This window comes from Acanthochromis polyacanthus, chromosome 1, assembly GCF_021347895.1.
Source record: "Acanthochromis polyacanthus isolate Apoly-LR-REF ecotype Palm Island chromosome 1, KAUST_Apoly_ChrSc, whole genome shotgun sequence".
In the NCBI taxonomy this organism is placed as follows: Eukaryota; Metazoa; Chordata; class Actinopteri; family Pomacentridae; genus Acanthochromis; species Acanthochromis polyacanthus.
The window spans coordinates 21,860,422-21,884,391 of NC_067113.1; the positions used below are offsets into that span (position 1 = coordinate 21,860,422).

General features: G+C 38.6%; 2 protein-coding genes across 3 annotated transcripts in view; one reads left to right on the plus strand and one right to left on the minus strand.

Moving 5' to 3' along the window:
• fancm (FA complementation group M) overlaps positions 1-23,970 on the minus strand; it is a 44,383-nt gene that overhangs the window by 16,709 nt on the left and 3,704 nt on the right. For both annotated transcript variants that reach the window (XM_022196838.2, XM_051954888.1), the window contains exons 5-9: positions 3,103-3,234; positions 1,835-1,967; positions 1,511-1,603; positions 1,242-1,346; positions 524-702 (exon numbers count right to left, since the gene is read on the minus strand). In XM_022196838.2, the coding sequence (XP_022052530.2) occupies positions 524-702; positions 1,242-1,346; positions 1,511-1,603; positions 1,835-1,967; positions 3,103-3,234 (642 nt within the window). The remainder of the gene's footprint in view (positions 1-523; positions 703-1,241; positions 1,347-1,510; positions 1,604-1,834; positions 1,968-3,102; positions 3,235-23,970) is intronic.
• soul3 (heme-binding protein soul3) lies at positions 10,562-22,843 on the plus strand. The gene is made up of 5 exons (XM_022196826.2): positions 10,562-11,212; positions 17,995-18,089; positions 20,009-20,150; positions 20,319-20,502; positions 20,664-22,843. The coding sequence occupies exons 1-5, from the start codon at positions 10,954-10,956 to the stop codon at positions 20,833-20,835; spliced, it is 852 nt and encodes a 283-aa protein (XP_022052518.2). The 5' UTR covers positions 10,562-10,953; the 3' UTR covers positions 20,836-22,843.

A 23,970-nucleotide genomic window follows, 5' to 3' on the forward strand; every position in this document is an offset into this window, starting at 1 on the left:
GTAGATGTTAGATGGGACAGCAAATGATCCTAATCTTTCTCACTATAAAAGAAATGTCAGACTTTTTGTTGAATGACTTTTTCCCATTTCTTCTTTCCTGCTACTGACAGTCCTTTTATCATCCACCAAAAACTGGGCCAGCTAGGTCTCACAATACTTCAGAAAGTGTTATTAATACTGACATATGGAATCCTATTGTGTCATTAGAAATGGAAATTAATTAGTGTGTAATAACAATATAACAAAATACATTTTTCATTAAATAATCAGAAAGTCTTCAATATTTTTCATGTTATTTTCTAGGTTGTTGAAATTTCATGCTTTGGCTGTGCAGTTAACAATGCAGGTTTGGACACTGTCTTCCTTTGGGGCAGCACTGTTGTATAATCGATGCTGACTGACTCAACATGAAAGATTTTTCAGAAGTCGTCTGTCTGAATGTTAATTTGACTCAGTGTACTGTTTTCAAATCTTGCCAAACACATCAGTTGCTTTTGATCGAAACACAGGAAACAGTTTCTACCTCCAGTTGCTCCTTTTGGGTGAAGCCTTTGACCCCCTTCCCAGCTGAAGCTTGGCCCATAAAGGTCATGACCCTGATGAGCGGAGCGTGTCGATTCAACATAGCCGCGATCTCCTGCACACTCTCCCGAAACGACGAAAAGATCATCACACGTGTGCTGACTTCCTGAGGACCCGAACCTGGACATTAATGAGACGGAGAAGATTACTAATTCCTCCCTTATAAGCTGAATTCTTTCAGTATTTGCCGTATTGTAATTCACATGCCGGAATGTTCCTTCTTTCTGTGATCCTCTCCGAACTGTTAATACTCAAGAGTAAACACATCTACAGCAAAACCTTTTTTGGTTTTTGCTTCGGATCAAGTGATTAGCTGGAATTGTGCTGCACTTTAGAAGCTTTTACGGCTTTTGTTTGCTCAGGAGGACAGCTTGTCTCAGTTTAACAGTTTTGCAAGTCGACTTCAAACATTGTGTGGACACTGTCATATGAATAATCTACTAGAAATTTAATAGAAACTATAAACATCACATGATAAAATTCCAGTGTTGCCTGTTGCATGTTATCGTAGCAACAAAGCTAAACAATTTAAACATAATGTCAGGTGCTTTTGCTTGGATGCAGTCAGAAGAGAAGAGAATAATATATTTCAGCTTTCACCTCAGACAATCATTCCATGTATGAGTCACAGCATAGCATTGCTATATTAAGTAAATCACCATTGTTGCCAGCTGAGCTCTCAGCCCACAGTCTGAAATGTTGCAGCACAACCTCCTCCAGTTTCTGCAGTTTGGGGTGACTGTAAACGAATGGCTCATCTGGATCTAGAAGCATGAATCACAGAGCATGATAGTTAAATAGAGACACTGGTGCATTCTTTGCTAGATTTTAAAATACACTGTAAAGAGAGGCATTTTGTTGTGCTTCATCTAATTACATAACAGGTTCAGAAATGTGAACTGCGCAGTATGAATGAGAGGTTATGTACCAGCAGATGGCTTCACAAACATTGCTTCCATCTTATGGTAAAGATCCATAAACGTGGGCGTCCTCTGCAGTTCATTCTTGGCCCTGGACATCTCTGAGTCAAACAAAGCACGGAGAGCGTTCGCATCAAACAGAAACTCACACAGAATACTACTGCGTGTACAAAAACCCAGGGGCACTGATGGATTATCTGGTGTATGAAAGCATGCCGTGGGAATTAAGCTGCAATATGCCAACATGCAAGCGTGAAGATGAAATGCTCTCTCACTCAGCAAAGCCTTTCCGTGGTTAAACACACTGAAAGCCTGGAGGTGAGGCGACTGACCTCTGGATCCGTCCATGATTCCCTGCATGTAAAAGAAGAGCGAGCGGAGGCCCATCTGCATGAGCAGCTCGTAGCCGTGGTACAGGCTGATGCAAAGGGCAAAGTCGCCCTCCAGCATTCCTTGTTGTCCACCCTGCAGAGTGCAAGAGACCAATGTGAGACCAGTGGTAAGAATGGGGCTAAAATATTCTATGAAACTGGAAAATATTGGGGCAATAAGGGTCAAAAAGGTAAAACATGCATAACTACGTATAACCACGGTGATTCCTGTCTGTACATCTACTGTCACTATCAAATGAAGGTAAAAACATCACATTTTATTTTGAAATCAAACAAATAAAAATAAAAAAAATGATTCCTTACACTTCTTTTTTTCATGGTGTGCTTTTAAAAAGCAATGTTTTATGCTGACACACTTTACATGCTTTGATTTTAGAGATGATTTTAATACTTCTTTTATTCATGTATATTTGTATTACTAATCTTTTATCTCAAATGTAAAGCAGCTTGAATGAACTGTTGTTTAAATGCACCAAATGAATGAAGGCGACTATTAAGTGCATCAATTGCTTTAATTACATATTTTACACAGCCTCAACTGCATTTCATAACAGATTAATTGATCGCTCTCATTTTAATCAATATAATTAATGTAAATTATGCATTTAGAATTGTCCTATAATAGTAGGTAAATCATGGTGCCATGTGATGCACTCCTACTTAATACAATGTGAACACTGATGCTTCATTGGACAGCCTTGATTATGAGGAACATCCAAATATCAGCATCAAAGAAAATCTATTTTAAATCCATTAGTTAATGAGGTCAGATTTATATTGATTATTATCAGTTGCACTGGATCTTTTTGAAGCTTTGAATGGGACAAAATGTAAAAGACTCTCTGATAAGTTACAGCAATACGAGCAGAAAATAATTACATGAAGAAATTATATTGTTAGTTTAATAGTTAAAAAAAGAGCTAAAACTATTTTTTTTAAAGCTCTGAAAAGCCAAGAGTCATAATTCTCAATAGGTTCTTCACTACAAGCCTCCCCTTTTCCACTGTCAGGGGACACATTGCTATATCAAGATCATCGATGATGACCACTGCACTTATTACTCCAATTGTTTTATTATTTAAATTAACAATATTAGAAATGACTGATCTATTTTCAAATTGTCCTTTAACTCCGTACATCATATCATTTAAATAGTGAATTACAGCACACAGTATAGTATAATACAAAGGTACACAGTGATTCCATGCCTTGATGTGCGGTGGTGGGTTCTTGCGGAACTGATCCCTGGCCAGAATGAGCTGGTATTTGCTGAGGGTTCGTAGGTCTTTGTGGGCCATCACACGGTTCTGGACGAGACGAGACATGAATTTCTCCAGCACCTGGCAGGAAGAGTAAGAAGCAGGAATATGGGTCATCGATAACAGGCCGTTTCCTGTGTTAAGGAGTAAAGCAGTAGTCTGAGTAGGTGGCATCACGCTGACACAAAGACTGAGCTGCATCCACACACAGAGCATCTGCGACTACTTTGAGGTTCACAGGTGTTACTTCTCCTGGTAAACAGACTTTCACACTCCGAATGAAAGTCGCACTTCTTAATGGCACTAAAATGCGTTGGAGTCTTTCTCCGTCCTCCTGTCCCCGTTTCCTAATACTAGGAAAACAGACAGAAGCACTTTGTTCCAAAAAAAAAAAAAAAGCAATTTTAACAACATCTATTCATCGTCACGACCGCAGATAATGGGAGTCTGGGTCCTTACGATTTCAATTTCACCCGGGTGGAACTGCTGCTCCAGAAAGTGCACACAATAAAATGAAAAAACTGCCCTGAAAAAAGAAGTGGGTTGCCTATTGGAATCTATTGATATACAAAAAAATGACTTTTTGTAACAGATGACAAGCAATTTACTTGTTTGGAGGGCATTCAGTTATTACCTACAAAGAGATGTAGAAGTTATTGTCCAGATGAAAACAAAAAAAGAAAGCAATTCACATTGATGGATGAAAATTTTCAATAAAAGAGAATATCATGAATCAACATGCATCTTTTAGGCTTGACAAACTTTTATACTACAAGACCTCGGTAATTACAAAAACCCAGAAGGATTCATACGTAACAAATCAGACAGGAAGATTTCCTCTTGGGTACAGTGAGATTACCACTTGTCCCATTTCTGCTAAACGTCAGCTTGTTTTTCTGAGGTGAAATGAGAATCTCATGGCTTATGAAAACAAAAGCAAAGGGTTAAATAACAACCTTTAATTCCACTGACCTTCCAGCAAACATCAGCAGCTATATCACCTGGCCCTTCTTTCATGAGAGTGCAAACAAGTCTGTCCATCTGGTCGGGTTCGTGCTTCATCACACATGATACGGTTTAAACCTGACAACTGATCACCTATTAGTACTGATGGAGAACTTGAGGAATCGGCTGAAGCCTTGTCAAATCATTTCCAATAAAACTGAAAGAATATTTTTGCTTATATAGAGTATAAAGTTAAAAAGGAGAAAACAGCTATGCTTGTAGAACAGGTATTTGACTAAAGATGGTGATTTCTTAATATAATGTCTATTGTTAAATTGTGTGCTACTGCCAGAGCTAAACATACAGAGATTTTAATACTGTTTGTTTGTAAAAACTGCAGTGGACAACATACAATATGTGTGCTGACATGTATATAACATACATATGAGTTCTTTCGTGGTGACTTTTATTCAAATTTTCTTGATCTATTTTCCCCCTAACTTAAAGTTTACCTTATATAAAATGTATATTTTTACATGGTTTTACAGGTGACAGAAATGATGGACACGAGTTAAATGGAGGCTTAATTGCACTATGCAGGTCTAAACGTACATGTGGCACTGGGCACGGATAAAGGTGGACCAGATGGTGAAGGAAATGCGGCAGGGTTTTGTGCAAGAAGCACAGAAACAGAAGGGAGACTGAACTGGAATCAAACTACAGGTGACAAGGCGAGCAGTCGACTCCAGCTCTTATCACTGACAGATCATCAGTGACAGATGATGCTGCTAGCAGCCAGAAAGGACCAGAACATGTGGGTGGCAATACAATAGAAAGCTATCACACTGTCACCTAATGTTTCCACTCAAAGGGGTTTACATGTAACTCCTGCATTGTTGTTTGAACACAGCCCTGATAAAGTGTAAAGCATTAACAATAAAATGAAGTACTTAGATCCCAAAGTGATACCTTTAGAGATTTTTTTATTGGTGTTATCAGCAGCTAAAGGCACGAAAATTCACTGTTGTATATCACATCACGTTAGCATCTGAATTTCTTTCATATTTTACAGTGGTTGTGTGTAAAAAAGGAAAGGTGAGAGGGGAGAAAAATTCTCGAGGTCAGATTGCAACGTGGAACAAGCACATGGACGCATGTGGTGACAAGACAACCCTGGGAGCACATTTGCAAGCATTGTGCAATATTTTCTACTGCAAAAATGGATTTTACACCCAATTTATCACTGATTCACACAAGCAATAAATGACATCATCAACCTGAAGATGAGCAGAATGTGAAGTGGCTGAATCAGTCATGATGATTTCAGAAAATAGCATTTGCGTATGACTACAAACAACAAAATTCATAAAACACAACAGTTAATGACAAATTTAACCCTCTGATCACCAAAACTCTAGCCTAGCCGCTAGACCCAGGGTCTGAAGACACAAGGGTCTAGGAACTCTCGACAGGGAGGGAGGCGGGCTAAAAGGTTGTCTTTCAAATCACTCTGCAGCAATTGGGTAGGTATACAACCAATCAGCGCAACGAATAGGCTGACGGAGCTCCTAGCGCGTTGGAAATCAGAGGATGTGGGAGTTCGGTGAAGCCTTATTTATACAGTCAATGGGTGAAGCTCAAGTATATTACAGACATGTTAACAGAAAGATTATTCAGAGTCGGTGCTAATGGAGCTCAACGACTGTTGTCGTTTTTGTTGTCGACCCTGGCAGAGAATTAAATTCGTTGCCGTGGGTTGTCTAGCACGGCTAGGCTAGTTGTTTAGTTAGAGGGTTAGGTTAATAAAATTCATAAAACACAACAAAACCCTCTGATCACCAAAACTCACTCACAGATTTGAAAGGCATGCTATCCTTAAAAGATTGATGAAATTACACCATATTTCAGAGTCAGAAACTGTAAAAAAAAACAGAAGGAGTGGTCAGATGTTTAACTTTCTGACAGCTGGTAAACTAATCATGTGTCACGTGCTGTTCCACTGTGAAAATTAACCAAATGTAAGCTTAAAATTTTGATATTTATCCAAAAATCACCACATTCGACATGTCTCATTTAAAAAATGCCAATATATTCCATTTGTACTAACTACGTTCTGCAAAAAACAAAACACTTGGCACTCTTTGATGCAGCTTGAAAGCCATGACTGAGTCAGCTGTGACTTACAGTTGCATGACAGAACTTCTGAGACTATTCGGCTGAACTGCAGGCAGTGTTTAGACAGAGCAGAGACAAGTAAGGAAATAAAATGCTAATTTGAGTCATGAAATATCTATGGAACCTTTTTTTCTAGTGTTGGGTAACATCTCTGAGCACTTGGGGAAAAAAGCACATTTTAATTCCAGATAGTTTCAATTTTGTGAAATGAATTATTAATCTATGAAATTCTAGTTTTGCTTCTTTTCCTTTGTTTATCTTTTGTGGAATTATGACTGTATTATGCCGTACAACAGACACTGTTGAGCACTCAATACTTGTGGTTGCGTTGTTTCCGTACAGGTGAAGGACTTTATATTGCAGTGAAAAACGGCCAGAAACCGCTCAGAGTTCAGAGGTTTAAAGCTAAGTGTTCTAAGTTTAACTGAGGCTGACAATGCAGAAATGAGCCAATGTAGGAGGATTAATCGTTTTGATTTCGGTAACACTGTGGCCTTTCCTCTGTTACCACCGTAAGGTCAAATTTACATTTCCTGTCTCACTGTTGCTAAGAAGGATAAAATTGTCTCATTGCTTTATCTCTCCAACCATTCATGTTCTTTATTCTTTCGTTCTTAGTCATGTTCATCTGTTTCTGGGTTAAAAGAGATTGGCTTGGGGTTTCATACACAAAGAGAAGAAGGGCCACAAGCCATCCACTCTATTCTCCACAGTTGGTTGACAGGTGGAGCTCAGTGTGGAAATGTGTACGCAGCGGTCAGGTCCAGATTATGAGATTACACAGAACCAGATTAGTGAGGTCTCTTTTTTTGTCTGGCTGGAATGCAGAGTGAAATAACAGAACGCGCAGGAGGAAAACTGTGCTGATTCAATTACAGTTTCAGTGTTGTAGTCGTGTTTCATTGTTCTATACACTCCAGTTTACACTGGTCACATATTTTTATCCCATCATGGCATGTATTTATAGATGTTCACAATTAGTAATCAGTGCTAACACCAGCCTTTGTTTACTATTATTGGGAATAATTTGTCTCCAGAGGCACAATACACATTAGTTAACTATTATGAAAATGAAAATAAAACACTTGAAGCCTTCGTCCTGCTTTGATAAGGAATTATGCATATTTTAATATACATTTGCAGAACGGGATTGTGCGTTTCATTTTCACAGTTAAGGATTTCAGTACTTTTGTAAACCGTTAAACCACCAGTGTCTGGGCAGTACAGTGTGCCTGACTCAGATATTTTAAAAACTGAAACAAGAAAATGAAGTCACTATTGCTACAGCTTACACCAGCATCTTAAGTCCATTATGCAATGATATGAACCTAAGTGGTGGCAAAAATAGCACTATACACTTGTGCAATTACATCCACCTCTAACCGCATTATATATTCTATGAGAACAGGTCAGATGTCACAGGGAAAGAGATAAATTAATTAGAAGCTGAAAAGGTTTGTGCTGTAGCTCAAAGAAAACGCCAGGGAGCTGCTGTTTAATAGAATTCAAGTTACAGCAGATGGCAAAAGGTAGGAGGACGTGCAGGAAGTAAAAGGACAAAAAAGGGAAAACACCTTTGAAAACACTAATGTGAACAATACCAACTCATTTTGTGGCCTTGGTGTTATTTCATTATAATTACTAAGATTAGGAAGAAATAAAATCAGCGTAGGACTCTCACAAAAGCAGTCAAACAAGCATTGTGCGGATATTAGGTTTGGATTGATCCTGAATCCAATAAGATTGTCAAAAAGAGGAGAGGAGAGGAGAGGAGAGGAGAGGAGAGGAGAGGAGAGGAGAGGAGAGGAGAGGAGAGGAGGCCGTGGGACAAATGACAACACTGTAGATGACAGCCACACTGAGCATGCTCACTAGGGGGCCAGCAGCTGATTGGCTGAGAAGCATGTAGCTAAGTGACGTGAGGAATCAGTGAAACAGCCTGTCTGTAGGCAGCTATTAATAACAGAACCTACACTAAGCTGAACCCTCACTCCCGCATGTCAACAATGCGAAGGACTTAATATGTGTGGGTGTGTGTGCCTGCATGGCAAAGTTTATTTTCTGAATCACTGACACATATGATTGAGAATAAGTATAAAGACAGAGAAGAACCGGCTGCCTTGTTCAAATGCGGAGTGGAAATTCCAGTAGGGTTAATCATGTGATTACTGATTAGAGACCACTGCAAGGGTGCAATGTTGTGAATCAAGCTGCCGCCTCAGTCTGGCTGCGCCGATTTATAAAGAATAGACTTTAAAGTAAAGAAAGCTAAAGCAGAGGTGGATAGATAAAGCCAGGCAGGAGGCCAATTAGGTCCCCCATCCTTGTATTGTCGGTGTGTCTATCAGTGAATGTGTACACACAGACTCCCCCACTGACTGTAGTGGATTATATAATGTCCTCCGTACGTGCGTGCTGAAGGGTGCAGCATGGTGGCTGGATGTTGCAGCGCCACAGATCAGAGGAAATCCTGCCTAGTCTGTCCCCTAGTGCACAGGTTCAAGTTTGTTTATAACATTCCGCCTGGGAAAGTTTTGTATATTAGCATCCATAATAAAAGACCATTCATTAAAGTAATGAAAAAAAAATTCTACCAAAGCAAAAAAAACAAAACAAAGGAGACGGTCATTTAACATGCATGATCATTCCATGTCTCTCACGGTTTTAAAGCTTACCACTGTTATCTTACATTTATGGAGGCAGTCATGGTGGGCAGACACATGCATGCGTACACACACTTTACCTCCCGTCTGTCTTCTACCACTCAGCATCATGTTGTCAAGGCATTCATCAATTTCTTAAAGCAGCTGGATGTAAACAATCACATGCTGGGAGCAGTCGCTATGGGAAACAGGATGTTACAGACAAAGGAGCTAAAGATGTCAGTGTAACTGAACACATGCATTTAGAAAGAGCCCCTCCAAGTAGCATAAGTAATAACATAGGTTCTTAACCTGGATACTTAAGTTAGTAAAGTAAATTTGTGTAACCTAAAATACAGATTACAAATTTTACATTTTAAGCATGACAATTCTTAATTGTTGGGTATGTTGGGTAGTTGAGTAAATTTGTTGAATAAACGATACATAATCAGTCACGTAAAATTGAATAACAATCTCTAATATTTAAATTAGTCAGGTCAATTTGTGTGTAACATAACAAAATTATTTTGGAAAATGCATGTTATATATAATACTGTAGGTCTTAATTCTTAATATTTAAATTAGTCAGGTAAACTTGTATAATATTTCATTTTTAAGGTAAAATTAAGTAAAATATGCTATTTTAAAGGTTTTAATCTTCAATATATGAAGCAGTCAGGCAAATTTAAATAAAATACAATATGACAGTTTCTAAATGAATGTGTATAATATATAATTGGTCAGGTAAAACTCTATAACATGATAATGTAGGGTCAGATAGATGTGTGTTATACAGAACATTAAATTAGTCAGGTCAGTTAAAAATATATATAATATTGTAGGGTTTTAATTCTTAATCTTAATAATATAAAACTACTCTGGTAAAATTGAATTATATATATATATATATATATATATATATATACATATATAATACGACAGGGTCTTAATCCTGAATATTTGAATCAGTAAGGTAAATTCATGCAATATTTAATAAATAGTTAGTCAGGCAAACTTAATATATAATAGTGTATACTCTTAATCTCTAATATTTGAATTAGTCAGATACATTTCGGCAATATATAAAAAGTCAGGTAAAATTGTAGGGTCTTAATCTTTTATATTTAGTCATATAAATTTGTATACTATATAATTTATAATTAGCCTAGAAAATCAGAATAATATGCAACACTGCATAGTCTTGGTACTCAATATTTAAATTAGGCAGGTAAATGTCTATAATATATAATTATTCAGGTGCAACTGAATAATATATGTCACTGTATGGTAATAATCCTAAATATTTTAAATATGAGACACATAATTTATTGGGTAAGTCTGAATAATATATGGTATCGAAGGGTCATAATGTTAAGATTTTAAATAAGTTGGGTAACTTTATATAGCATATAATTAGGCAGATAAATTTGAATACTGTACACTATTTTAGCCGTTTGTGTTGTGCCAAAAACTGACTGCAATCTCATCTTTTTGTCACTGCTTTTAATATTATTTATTATGTACTTGTGCAGCGTAAACTGTGTGACCCGGGTCGTGGTTTCGGGTATTTATTGAGTCGGTCAGTGGGAGAAGGCGGGGCGGAGGAGCCTGCAGAGTCACGTGGTGTGTGGGTCCGCCCTCCTCTCTATAAACACCGCGTTCACCTCCGGCTACGATGAAGGAAGCGTCACGTTGCTCCGCACGGGGGAAGGAGACGTGGACTTTCCTAGGTTTTGCGCGAAATTAAAGTGCGCAAAGCGACAACATATGCTTTCCGTAAGTCATATGTAACCCCGAGAATACAGACATGGACAATTGCGTCGGCTGAAGCGTAGCGGTGGCCGGTTCATTGACCAGCAAGTAACGGTCGTCCTAATCTGGACGAGTCAAGCGCCGCGGTCCTAAGAGAAAAAACAACAACACTTCAACGGAGCGTCGATTCAGCGACGAATTCGAAGTGATTTTACTTTTTTGTTTACTTCTGGTTAACCCATTGATGCATTTTTTTTAACCTAGCTAGCTAGTCTTAAGAAGAGAAATGGACCGCGGTGGCTGCCAGATGAGTGGCGGCGGCGGTAGCGGCGGAGGAGGAGGAGGAGGAGACGGCAGCGGCCCCGACCGACACGGGATGATCACACTGGAGGACCTGGAGTCTTTCTCCGAGGACCAGCTGTCAGACTCCGGTAACGGCAGTCTGGAAGAAGAAGGAGAGACCGTGGAGGAAGACCAAGATCAAGACCGACTGCTTCATTACTGGCAGGATGTGGCGAGGGGACACCAAGTGGAAGTTTCCCAAGGTAAACTTGTAAAGTATGATAAAAGTATGGCAGCTATGGCGAGCAAAATCCACATGCTAACTCACTTTGATAGCAAATAACTTTTATCCCGGGTACTTTCGCACCAGTATTTGTTTCGTATATGTAACCGTCAATGTTAGCTGAACAGACATGTGAAAACAACAGCCAACAACTTCAGTTATGGTTCTCAACTTTCTCACCACCATGTACATTGACCTACTTTCCAGTGAGGCTCATAGACAAACCAGTTCTAGCCAGGACAGTCCCTCCCCTTCAGGCAGGCATGTGTTTCAACTATAAAACGGTGTAAATGTGAAAGTATTCAATGCAAGACACAAATAAATAAATCCCCTGACATGCATACAGGTTGTAATTCAAAGGACTAAGCTTTTAAACTGCAACAATAAGGCACACTTTTAGGGTCTACATGGACCTCTAGGATCCCTGGATTGATTTCTGTTGGCATGAGAGTATTAGTATTACAGTTATTTTAGTGACTAGAAGTCTGGGAAATATGCTAACACAGCATTGTATATGCTTGCTGTTTTAATCCTTAAGTGAATCGCTCCAAAACTCTACCACAACACAGATGTCTGCACATGTGCTTCTTTGACTCACTTCATTAAATAGTCGATTTAATGAAGCTGGAGATACTTTTGAGGTCTTTTGAGCAGAAACCATTAGTAAAGTCTTGCTTAGCTCGATTGGCCAGTAAAGTAGAAAAGCACACGGGCTGTAAAGCATAAGGAATAAGCACTGGATTTGGGTGTCAGGTATAAGGCTACCACTAACAATTACTTCATTGTTGGTTGTTTTCTCAATTAAGTGATTAGATTTGGGTCTATAAAGCATCAGAAAATAGTAAAAAAAATGTCCGTCAGCATTTTCCAAAGCTCAAAATGTCATCTTCAAATGTTTTGTTTTGTCCATAAGCCCAACATATTCAGCTTTCTGTCATAGAGGGGTAAAGAAACCAGGTAATATTCATATCTTTAAAAACTACAATCTGAGAATTTAGTCTCAAACTGATCCGTTTGTGGTGCTTTCAGACGTACCACAGCAAATACACATTTCTACTTGTAGCCTAAAATATTTAATTAGGGCAATGCAATATCGCACATGTTGTGATAATGTTATTGTTATTACTGTAGGTATATGGTTCAATACTAAAGCAGTAGCCGTATGGTTAATAATATAGTAATACGACAATTTGTGGTGTCTAGTGGGTGATGTGTTCAATAGAAAGTTAATACTAAAACAGAATTATACATATTTATCCAGCATTTTGTCCAGAAAACAAAGAACCTGGTTGTCAAACAAAAAGAAAACAAAATATTCAGAGCTTTCAGATGTCATGCGACCACTATGTACCGTTTGTTTCCAGTCATGCTGCCGCTCATGAGGTGAACGGTTCAACATTGGGCGTTCTTTCATATTTACTGACATCGGAAAAGTCTTCAATTGGCTTTTAAGTTTGAAGGATGATGTTTCCAGTCCAATATGGAATAAGACGGAATTTTTATTTTTTTTTAAAAAGCACGTCATCACAGTAAACAGACTGCTTACAGTTGCATAAAATGAAGGGCTCCTTTGTTTTGCTACTGTGATTCGCTGGGGAAAGCAAAGGATAAGCTATCCAATTAAACAGAAGCATTCGACATTCACACTGTTAGTTGAACCTAAATAAACCGGTTCTCTTTTTTCTCCTCATCTTTGATTGAACACAATAGCCTCGCACACTAGTAACTCAGTGGGGTTACATGAGTGTAGAAACAAAATACATCAAATGGATACTTGACTTCTGGGTTGCCAGTTTTTGAGCTTAATGCTGTACAATAACCCCATTTGTCTTCAGTCTGACTCAGATTTTATAATGTAAAGCAGACTGAAAAGTGCAACTCTGTCATCCCATGAGGATGTACTCTGTTTACAATCACTGTCAGAATGTTGTTTTTTTTATTTAATGCAATCGAAGACGGCAGCTTCACATGCAAAACGGGGCTTGAGATGTTTGTTTTTAACTGACTGGATTTGTAACTTTAGGCTGCAGAATCCTACAGTCTGAAATTATACAAAAAAGGGAGGCGGAGTAGTTTTATTCTGTTGTTCATACACATCTACCTACTAGATCAGGGGTGTCAAAACCATTTTAGTTTAGGAGCCACATACAGCCCATACTTGATCTCAAGTACACCAGACCAGTAAAATCACAGCATAATAACCCATAAAAAACCACAACTCCAAATTTTTCCTTTTGTTTTGGAGCAAAAAATGTTCACATTTAATGAACTATATTTTTAAGACAAGATAGGAAAGCTTTATTGTCATTATACATAGTGTACAATGGAATTCTAGATGACTTTCTCTGTTTTAAACATACAAGATAAATATGTTAAGAAAATAAAATAATAAAAAAATAACAGAGTAAAAGACATAATATAAATCTTTACAAAAATAACAATAGAATTTATTTAAAATTTACAGTTTTTGTGCTGTCTGTAATTTTTTACATTTTGCATAGCCATCCAGGGGCCGGATTGGACTCACTGATGGGCCAGTTTTGGCCTGTGGGCCGTATGTGTGACACCTGTGTACTAGATAGATAGGATGACAGAGTAATAAAGCAGTATTCTATATACCCCACCCCTGTAACAGAGTTGATGGTCCATACATTGACTGCTTTATATGTCTGTTTGTTTGCGTGATCTATTTGTAAGTTGTTTGGAATGTGGACAGGCCTGTGCAAGGTTGAACTGCTGTCCAACCTCTGAACTGCTCCAGCAGACCAATCCAGTGTATGAGCCCAACTTTAGCATGCAGCTGAGGTGCCTCTGAGGCAGCACTGGTGCTGCAAAAAAGTGTCATTACACATGTTCTAAAATGGTGTGTACTAACTACTTGCCATAAAACGTGTATTCATTTAATCTGAAGTGAGAGCATTGCTTTATTATGGATATGACAGTCAAATCTATTATTGTAAACATCTGTTGTGTAACCAAGTAATCATTTCAGTCACCGATACTTCAATGGAATCCTTTCTTTTTTTGGGAAACCCTTGATGATTTTACTCTAAAAGTACAGGAATTCAATTTTAGTTTTTTCAGGCCTTTGAAGTATAGATTTCCTGATTTCATCAGCTTGTAGCCTCAGGCGATAGATTTTACTATGCAAAACCACATGTTGTGCTCGATGGGGGACAACAACAATAATGTTGAACTCTGGAGCCTTCCAAGTCACCACTAATCGAAGATCTTGGGTACACAGAGCTGAACAATAGACCCATTGAGATAAGCTACACTTCAACATTATAATACCAGCTTTGTGGTAATAAAGTGGTGTTTTAAAAACACATCTCAGACATCACAGGGGATTAAACAAATTCAAAGATGTCATATTAGTTCAGCTTGTGTACTGTAAATGCCTGTCTGTTTGAATCCTGAGACCATAAGAATTACCATAGAAAAGTAAAAACTGAACATAATTTTGTGTAGAAGATTGTTACCTTTAATTATCTACTATCATTGCTGGGGATCCTGACACTGTGTTTGGATCCACCTGGTTAGGTCATTTGCCGTCTCTGCAGGAACCCAGTGGGAATTCAGTAATGTAGACTGGCACATCTTCCTCCCTCTGCCCTCCGACCACAGCACTAATTGAGGAATTAAAATGAAATCACTTGTTGGGGCTTTCTGACTCAGGGGGATTAGCTACCTTGCCTGTGCTGGTACTGAGGTTGTGGATTGACTGTGGTACTGTATCTAAGGACGTAGGCCAAGGCTACAGTAAACTCCTTTGCTCTAATTGGGATGGAGTCAGATGGAGCTGGACTAGCTGGGAGCTTTGCTCGTCATGCAAGCGGCTTTTAAAGCTGCAGAATGCAGCAGTCTGAGGTCTTTGATTGGTTAACATTAGCTAATGCTACATCATACTCATGTTGTTCTCCAAAGGGGCCTACCATCAATATTCCTAAAATGGTATCCTAGCAACAAAACTCATTACAGGAACCAGCAAACTGGGTACCTTCAAACATAAATCTAAAGCTATTTAATATATCTGACTCTTTTCATGCTGGGGACAAATGATGCTATTTGCCATGGAAATTAGCAGTGACTCAGACTGCTTAGAGTGCACAGTAAAGTGAGATTAGAGGACAGCAATTATTTTAATAACATAAGAATATAAATATTATTATCATATGATGTGTATGCCTGAAGAGCTTCAAGATTTTAAACAAGGTTGAATTTACTGTTCCAGGATTTAGACCAAAAGTGCCTTATAACAGCGTTTTAAACTTCACATCGTTGAAAACCAAACAAACAAAACTGACCTTGTCTTAATTTCCCTTCCGTTTGATGGTAGCAAAGTCAAAAAACCACAAACAAATTAAGCAGCTGTGTTCTAGTTTCAAATGACATAAACCTACTTCATTGCATGTGGATGCTTCAGCCACGCTAATCTGTTATGACACTGGTGACATTTTATTTTGTATTTGAACAATATTAAATGAGGACAGATTTGTGTGTTTATGTGGTCTACTTCTATCACTATGCAGTGGTTTTATTACATGACAATAAGTGCCACTGTAAGCAAGCGTTAATATCACACGCTGGTCTACACATTAAACCTTCGCTACAGTCGCTGGAAGAGTCTATGACAACATACAAAATAAAAGCTCACACACACAAACCTGGTATTTTCTTGATGCAAAGTAGCTATGGGGTCATTTTGTTGGGGTCATTCAGTGGATATATAATGTAAAACCATAACAGACTTCAGTCTTTGACATATTTAAAACATTTTAGTTTTCATTTTTGGTTGATAAGCATGTGATTAGTAGTGTACTTCTTGCACAATTCACCCACTCTAATCACCTGAATTGCTGAACAATCATGATTATAATGGTATATGATTCTATCTAATTCAAGCAGATTTTTCAGGGACTATGCTTGTGACCTGCGCTTACCTCCTGATTCAGGCATGCACTGTGGTTTGACTCACGCAGCTTCAAAGTCATTATTTAATAGTCAAACCTCATGCATTTTGCAGCGCATCTGACCCAGGGTTTAAACTGTTAGGTCAGTGGTTTTACATATTCATGCAACCCAGTTTGTGTGACAATCACACTTTTGATGGTATCTCATGTGCTAAAGCTCCATCACATGCTTTACACAGTTAATACTGAATAGAGGCTGAATTGACTTTAAGTAATTCTATCGAAAATCTAATTTAAATATGACAGTCATTCAATCTGACTGTCTATTCTGCACATGAGATTGCATAGCATTATGCACACTACAGATAAGAAAAGCTACAAATAGACTACACACTCACCACTTACTACAGGTCAAGTGAAAAATGATATTTGTACTTGTTGAAAGTTGAGAGTCCCTGATTTCCTGGGTCTGTTGTGCTACTGAAATTAAAACCTAAACAATCAACACATTTTACATTTTAGTCTGTAATAACTGATCAGAAAGTGATGGTTGTACAAAAAAAAAAGAATGATTATAAACAGAATACTCAAAATTATGCGTCAGGGTTTCAGAAAAACTGATATAAACAGTGAAGCAAAGGTTAGTAGAACAGTAACCAGACTGAAACTGGGACGTTACTACGGCTCAGAATTGATTAGAACACTTAGGTACAAAAACAGCCATGTGGGTTGACGGTTTGTTGACCGCTGTGCGTCAACATAGAGTGGCTCTGGAAGTGCTGCCATAGAAACTGATGAGTTTGTCTTTGTGTGCATGCAGTCTGTGCCTGGATGTGTAGACAAATGTGCAGTGATTTGGGCCGAGTTGTTCTCTTTTCCCACTCTGATTTAATGAGATCATACTAAATGAGTTTCATATTGCTGAGATGCCCCACACACACGGCAGCCTACAGCTTTGTTCGTTGTCCAATGATTGATCATGTAAATAGCACTGATCCCTCCGACCTAGTTGTCCTCCATAGTATTGATTAACAAAATGTGATTGAATTGGGTTCACCTTGAGTGCCTTGTATTTGACAGTTGAACAATTGAACATGATGCTATCATTTATTCTGACAACGGAGGCATTATAAAAAGTGTTTGGGTGTTTAGGCTGTTAATATTTGCTTTAGTGATACATTTGCGGATGAGTTGCTTCTAAGGCCCAATAAGAGATTTAATTGCAAAGTTAATGCATGAATTTATGAGGAAATGTTATGAAAGAGTTGGTCGAATAGACTTGCGTGTGTCAGAACCCCTGGCTAATGCTGCAGTCTCTTTGTTAATACCAGTCTATACCTGGCCTTGGGCAGCTTTAATCAATGTTCTCTCCATCAACTCGAATAAACATTACTCTCTGCAACTTCCTGGCACAGTGCTCCATCTGTCTGGCAGCATTCTCTCTCAAACTGCTAACAGAGCCAGCCAACAGATTACTGGAAGTGAGGACCTTTCATACAGATAAGAGAGAGCCGACTGCAGCGTGAGCGGATTAAAGTTAAATGAAGTGTGTGGAAACCACAGGAGAGATCTTGCATATGTATACATTATAGATTTCATAAATGCCATGAGACCCAAAACAATAAAAAGAAAAGAGACCTCACTGTGAATGGTTTAAAACATCAGTTTCCACTCTGTGCTGCATGCAGGCAAAGTTTGCGTTTGATTACAGCAAAGTGTTTTGGCTGTCCATGTCTAGCACAAACACATCATGAAGCATCTCATGCAAATGGTTTTACTTGTGTCAACGTTTCCTACTATTTTGGAAAAATGGTTTCAGCTCTCCTCATATTGTTTGTGTGTTTGACAGATCTGGCAGAACCCATTCAACAGCTGACCAGCAACAACCAAGGACGCAGTTCCAGAGAGCACGTACCTTTTACCCTCCTTGCACGCAAAGAGAAGGTATTAATCTGACTTTTACTACTGACCAGGACAAATAATGTATATATTCTGAACATGTGTAACTCCATCTTTCTGTACATTTTCATGCTCTACATTAAAGGAAAACCACTATCAAATTAGTGACCTAGTTTAAAGAAGCCAAGTGTATCTGCATTAAGAACAAGAGCTGCATATTAAGACTTTGCATCACAACCCAAACCGTGTAGAGTAGCAGAACTACTACAACAGTCAAAAACTGGACACAATGGAGCCAAAGTGGCCATTTTACATTTTACTCACACTTGAACTTTGAGTAAATATTTTGTTAGAAGTACAGATTATTTCTCTGCCATTTTTCTTGCTGGCACAGTTACATTTTATTGCGCCTGTAGCTGGTTAGATTAAGGTCACAGACATCATATGAAAAACACAAACATTTTGCCAATCTACAGTCACGATAAGATCATCTGTGTGAGTGCGGGTCGGCTTTAAATTTCAGCGAAGATGATCGTGTGGCCCAACACAATAAGCTGTTTAAACTCCTTAGGGGACCATATAAATAAAGAGAGCTAATTGGTTTAACTTGATTTAATTAGTTCATGAAAACTTAGGCGAAGACTGAGGTTAAACAAAGGACAGTCATGGCATTCTATTCTTGGAGAAGTTTGTAGTGTCTTCTAAAATGGCAGCACGTTGACTACTAGCAAACTTCAAACAGTCGATCACAATCCTGAACTGCAGTGGTAACAGCACACAGACAACATTCAAATAAAATGGAAAGCAGTAACAATATACTTAAAGATTTCTTATTTTGTAGTAGGTAAAAGCAGGGCTGTAGTTTCCACATTGACGAGTTGATTGGCTGGTTGATACGCTCTTCAACCAAACACTCATTGGTCAGACAATCAGCAGTGTTACTTTCAGAAGGAAAAAGGCACTGTGTCAATCGCTTTCCCAGAATTCTCCTTTATGTTTGGCAGGGGTGGAACGGCCTACCTGCGAATGCTCGCACATTACAATTTTAACCTCGTATAACCTAATGGAGACTGCTCAGTTTAACTCATCTAATGTTTACTTGAAGACACCTTCAAACTAAAAAGCTAATTTTGCATTTTGTTACACTTGATGTCCCAAACGTCATGTGTAAGAATTGCAAATTGCAGTGTACATATCATAGTTTAACAACCAACATGGCATATCATCCAAAAACAGTAGACTAAATCACCTGTGAAATCATACCGATAAAAGCAGGTACATGCTCATCTTCTGTAATCACTGAGTGTAAAATAACTGGAGTGTGATTATTTAGTATGCTCCAAATACTAGTTTTTAATGTTTATATATTAAGGCTGGAAAGCTAGCAGTGAGAGTGCACTGTGACTAATTCAGTGTATCAGTTAATTGATTCAAAAGTAGGTACAACATGAGTCAGTCAAGTTTTGTTTTGGTTCACTACAGCCCTTGTTAGACACCAATCTGTTTACTAGTAGTCTGAAAACCTTACCAAAGTACCCAACTGAAAAAAAAGGATCAAAATCAGTGAGATCCACAAACAATGAATACATTACACAACCTGGCCTTGTAACATGTAAGCTGTCGAAATAAAATTTCAGAAATGCAGACAAGATGAAAAAAATCAAGTCTTGACAAAAAGTCATATTACGCAGCAAACACCTGCACATTTATAATTGAAGCCTTTATTAAGTTTAGAAATGTTTGGAGAACTTCTTGCACATTTCATCACACATCACTTTTCATGTATGCTAACAAGGCCAAACACTATATCTTGAATAAGTTTCATCTTGAGTAGCAAGTTCATGAGGGATTTTTCACATCATTTGTAGATGACAGCTTTCCGTTTGTTGAGCCATTTATTGGCAAGAAGGTTTACATTGTATTCAGAAGGTGTTTAGGTTCATGTGTTTGTTTTCCTTTTTCAGTGTGGGGAAGTGCTATTTGAGAAACGCCATTATGAAAAGGGTCACTGGGCTTGTATAACGATGCATGAGGAAACTTATGAACAGAGCATCTGCTATGGCTTTATGAGGATAATGAGATACATCTGCCAGCAGAACTCCGTAGGTGAGTCCAAAAGCAAGAGACCTTGTCACACACGCAATCTGGTTCTGGCCTTTTGAATCACTGCCTTGTCCGTTTCATTAGCTGGAAATATTCTCGACGCCAGTCATTTTTTTAAATCAGCCTGACAATTAATGACCAGAAATGACAGCCACAATTTTCTTCATCTAGATGACTACCTGGGCATGACGCTGCCCATCGTGACGGTGGTGCGCACAGATGAGAACCATTCTGTGATTTCTCATGATGTCACGGTGGCGTACTACCTGCCAGCTGAGCATCAGGCCCAGCCCCCACAACCTTACGACAGTGACATCACTGTAGAGGTCTGGCCTGCCACTGTCGTATATACCAGGTTTGTTGAGAATTAAATAATAACCATCTTTTCTCGAGTAACTCCCTCCTCTTTTTAGTACTGACATCTGACGGTGTTTCAGTCAGCACGGTTAGAATTATTGCTTCTTTTGCTGTTTGTCCTGTGTGACACTAACATTGACATTTGATGCCATCTTCCAGGGCCTTCACTGGTCCCACCAATGAAGTGACCATCATTGATCAGATCAATGCCATGGCTGAGCTGCTGGACTCTCCAGGTGTGTGTGTCAACGACTCATTCATCGTGGCCGGCTACACCAACCCTGCTCACAGCCACCGTCAGAATGAGATCTGGTTCCTAGAGCGGCGCTGATGGACAGCAGCATCTCGCAGCATCCTAGCTTTGACCTTTGAGCCTCATAAAGACTCCCTTAACACTGCCTCTGCTCAGCTACAGCCTCAGGTGTAACATCATCTTCTGTCACCACCAATATCTGAAATGACCACCAGCCTAGCACACTCCACAGCCATCGGGTTTTCATTTAAGAAAAACAGGAAAAGAAAAAAAAGAGCTCAGCTGATACTTTAACGTCAGTAAATTCTCATCTATGTTCATGTTCATTAATTAAATCTTCATTTCACCCACAAGAACTGCACTTAACCACTGCCATACTCTCATAAACGCAACCCAGATCTTAAGGTGAAGCATAGCATTCATCTCCTGCTTTGAGATGGCTTAAAGCCTGTCCTAAGCACAGTGCCCTCTAGTTGAAAGTTGAAATATTTGAACTCTTAACGCTCTGTGAACATGGTGACCACTGAGTGGTGTCAAAAACATGCAAACAGCCTGTCAACCCACAGAAGAAACAGGCTCCCAGTGGACTTACAGCCTTATTATGTTCCCTTTCTGTTTATTGCACAGCCACAATGTTTTGTCATGTGGAGTCATTCTCTAGCTTGTTGAGGTGATTTCAGCTCTGTCACTTTTGATCCGCTGTTTCTTTAGCTCTAGATTACACCATTCACTACAGGTTACACATCTTTCTGATGTGCATATTTTATTTCAACAGTAAGTGCAATATTTATTCGATATCCAATAATCAACAAGCCAGTTCCTGGGCCACTGACCTAACCCAATCTAAGGGGGTCTTCAGTAGCTGGTATTGTAGAACAGGAAGGAGCTGTGCAGCATGTATCACAGCCCGACAGACAACCAGACCAGAACTAGTGGCTTCAACTACAAATAAGCTCAACACAATAGGTGACACTAATTTAGGAAACAAACATGTGTTTGTATATGAATGTAAGGTAAAAGTATAAACAAATGCCACACTTCTACAAACCAAATGCTGGAAAACCCACTGGTTTTACCGCTGAATGACAATCATACTTACAGATTATACACATTATATACAAGGTAATGCATTCCTCATATTTTAAGTCTCACACACAACAGTAGTTACCGATGTACCTCTTTGTCATACTCTTTCTATTTGCAAATACTACTGCTGCTGAGTAGAGACAATGCAAGTTTAAAGTTAAAAAAAGAGCACAGAGAATATCTCTACTGTGATTATACTCTTTAAAAATAGGGGGGGAGCTACATTCTGTTTTAATTAAAACTGTTTTTTCATGTTTTGTCACCGATTAAAAAGAGTATGTAAAGTCAGAAGTGTTTATCTTTATCTTCACTATATTTCAAAATCAAACAAACCAATGCAATGCAACAGAGACAAAGCGATATTGCCAGCTACACCTAGAGTTCACAGTAATGTAGGGATATTTCTGCTTAGGAAATGTGCGCTTACTGCTTGGGTGCCAGTGAAATAAAACTAGAAGTGAACTAGCCAAATCATCACTGTGTAAGGATTTTTTTTACAAGTACAGCAGGATCTATGAAATGCAAAAATGGACACTTGTTGAAGCCTGTTTACTCTGTGAGAAAGGAAAGTTAAGCCAAAACCGGGAGAAAATTGGCTTCACAGAAAAAGTCAACAAAGCAATGGCTAAGAAAGTTTAGTATTGGGTTGGGAAGGTTGCCCAGTCTTCATGTCAAACAGTTCGGTTGATATCAGGACATCCAAATCCAAAGAATCTATTTTGCATTAAATGATTGTAGCGTTGATATGATACTCTATGACAACTATAGTGTGGAAACACGTGCAAAGCCATGATACATGTAGATTGGTTTTCCCTTTACAAGCCTGGTTATATGGGAACATCAAGTTTGTGGAAATAATTTTGTTTTTCTTTCTTTTTGCTTTTGTTTTTCTTTTTTTTTTAGTGTTTTGCAAAAGTGTGATGTACTGTGAAAATTCAAGTGCAACAACAAGAGCTATTGTGGATTTCTTTGTTCAATAAAAATGTGCTTGTCTCCTGTCTTTTGAAATCTACGATGACGTAAAGTTTTAGCGGGTTCGTATACACAAAACTTGCTTTGATAAATAGCGTCCGATCCCGTGGTTCAGAGGAGTTTGTGGCAAAACTTTGAAATTTGAAAGCAAACATCACAGTATGAATTACTAATGCAATGCAAAATACAGTACACTTTAGACTCGCACTCAGCATGACGGCAGAGACAAAACAAGTGCATCATTCCGTGTTGTTTGTGTCAATCAACCAACAACAATGGTTGCTATAGAAACCCCCCAAGGCCATTCATTTCCTTTTTATGGTATCAAATGTGGCAAACCAAATGTGTCCCACCCTACTTAGTTTTGAAATGTATAGCATTATCCACCTCACCGCAGGAACTGGTGCTGAGTTACTGGAGCATAGTAACATGATGAGCTCTCACAAGGGGGACACAGACACACTATCAGAGGGCAGCCTGTTGCACAATGCAGCACACAGATGGTAAAAGAGAGAGCCGATGGGAACGAACATGAGGGTTTCAACAGCTTTCAGTTTGCAAATGACACAACGGGTATAAACACAATAAATAGGGGTCGAACATCACAGTTTTTCAGATGTTTTTTTCTCTCTTTAAATAAATCCACTTAAAAATGACAAATCTGTAGTCAACACTGTCTGGTATTGAGCGACATGCAGCATTTGCCGCCATTTGATTGGTTAAACATCACAATTAACAGCCTATCAGCACTGAAGAATAAATGTTCAACAGTTCTCTTTTCATAAAACACACAAAAAAACTGTATTTCTACCAACTTTTGTACGTTATTCGAAATTTTGACACCAAGATTTTGAGCTTTACTGCAAATGTGTATGGGTTCCAAATATTGCTTATTTCTTACCAATCACATTACTGTTTGGTCAACTTGGAGCAATAAATATGGAAAAAGGAACTTGTGTGTTCAAACAACCACAATTGTGTTACATAACTGTTTTACGCCCTTAAATAACAAGCCCTAAATTACACCATCAGCTTCAGTTACAACACAATACAGGGTGTCAAATTTATGACACGTATCTGAGCAGCAGCCTCAACAGTGGCATAAATGCTCACACCATCTCTAAAACCTCAATCCATGCTGAATAAAAACCACTC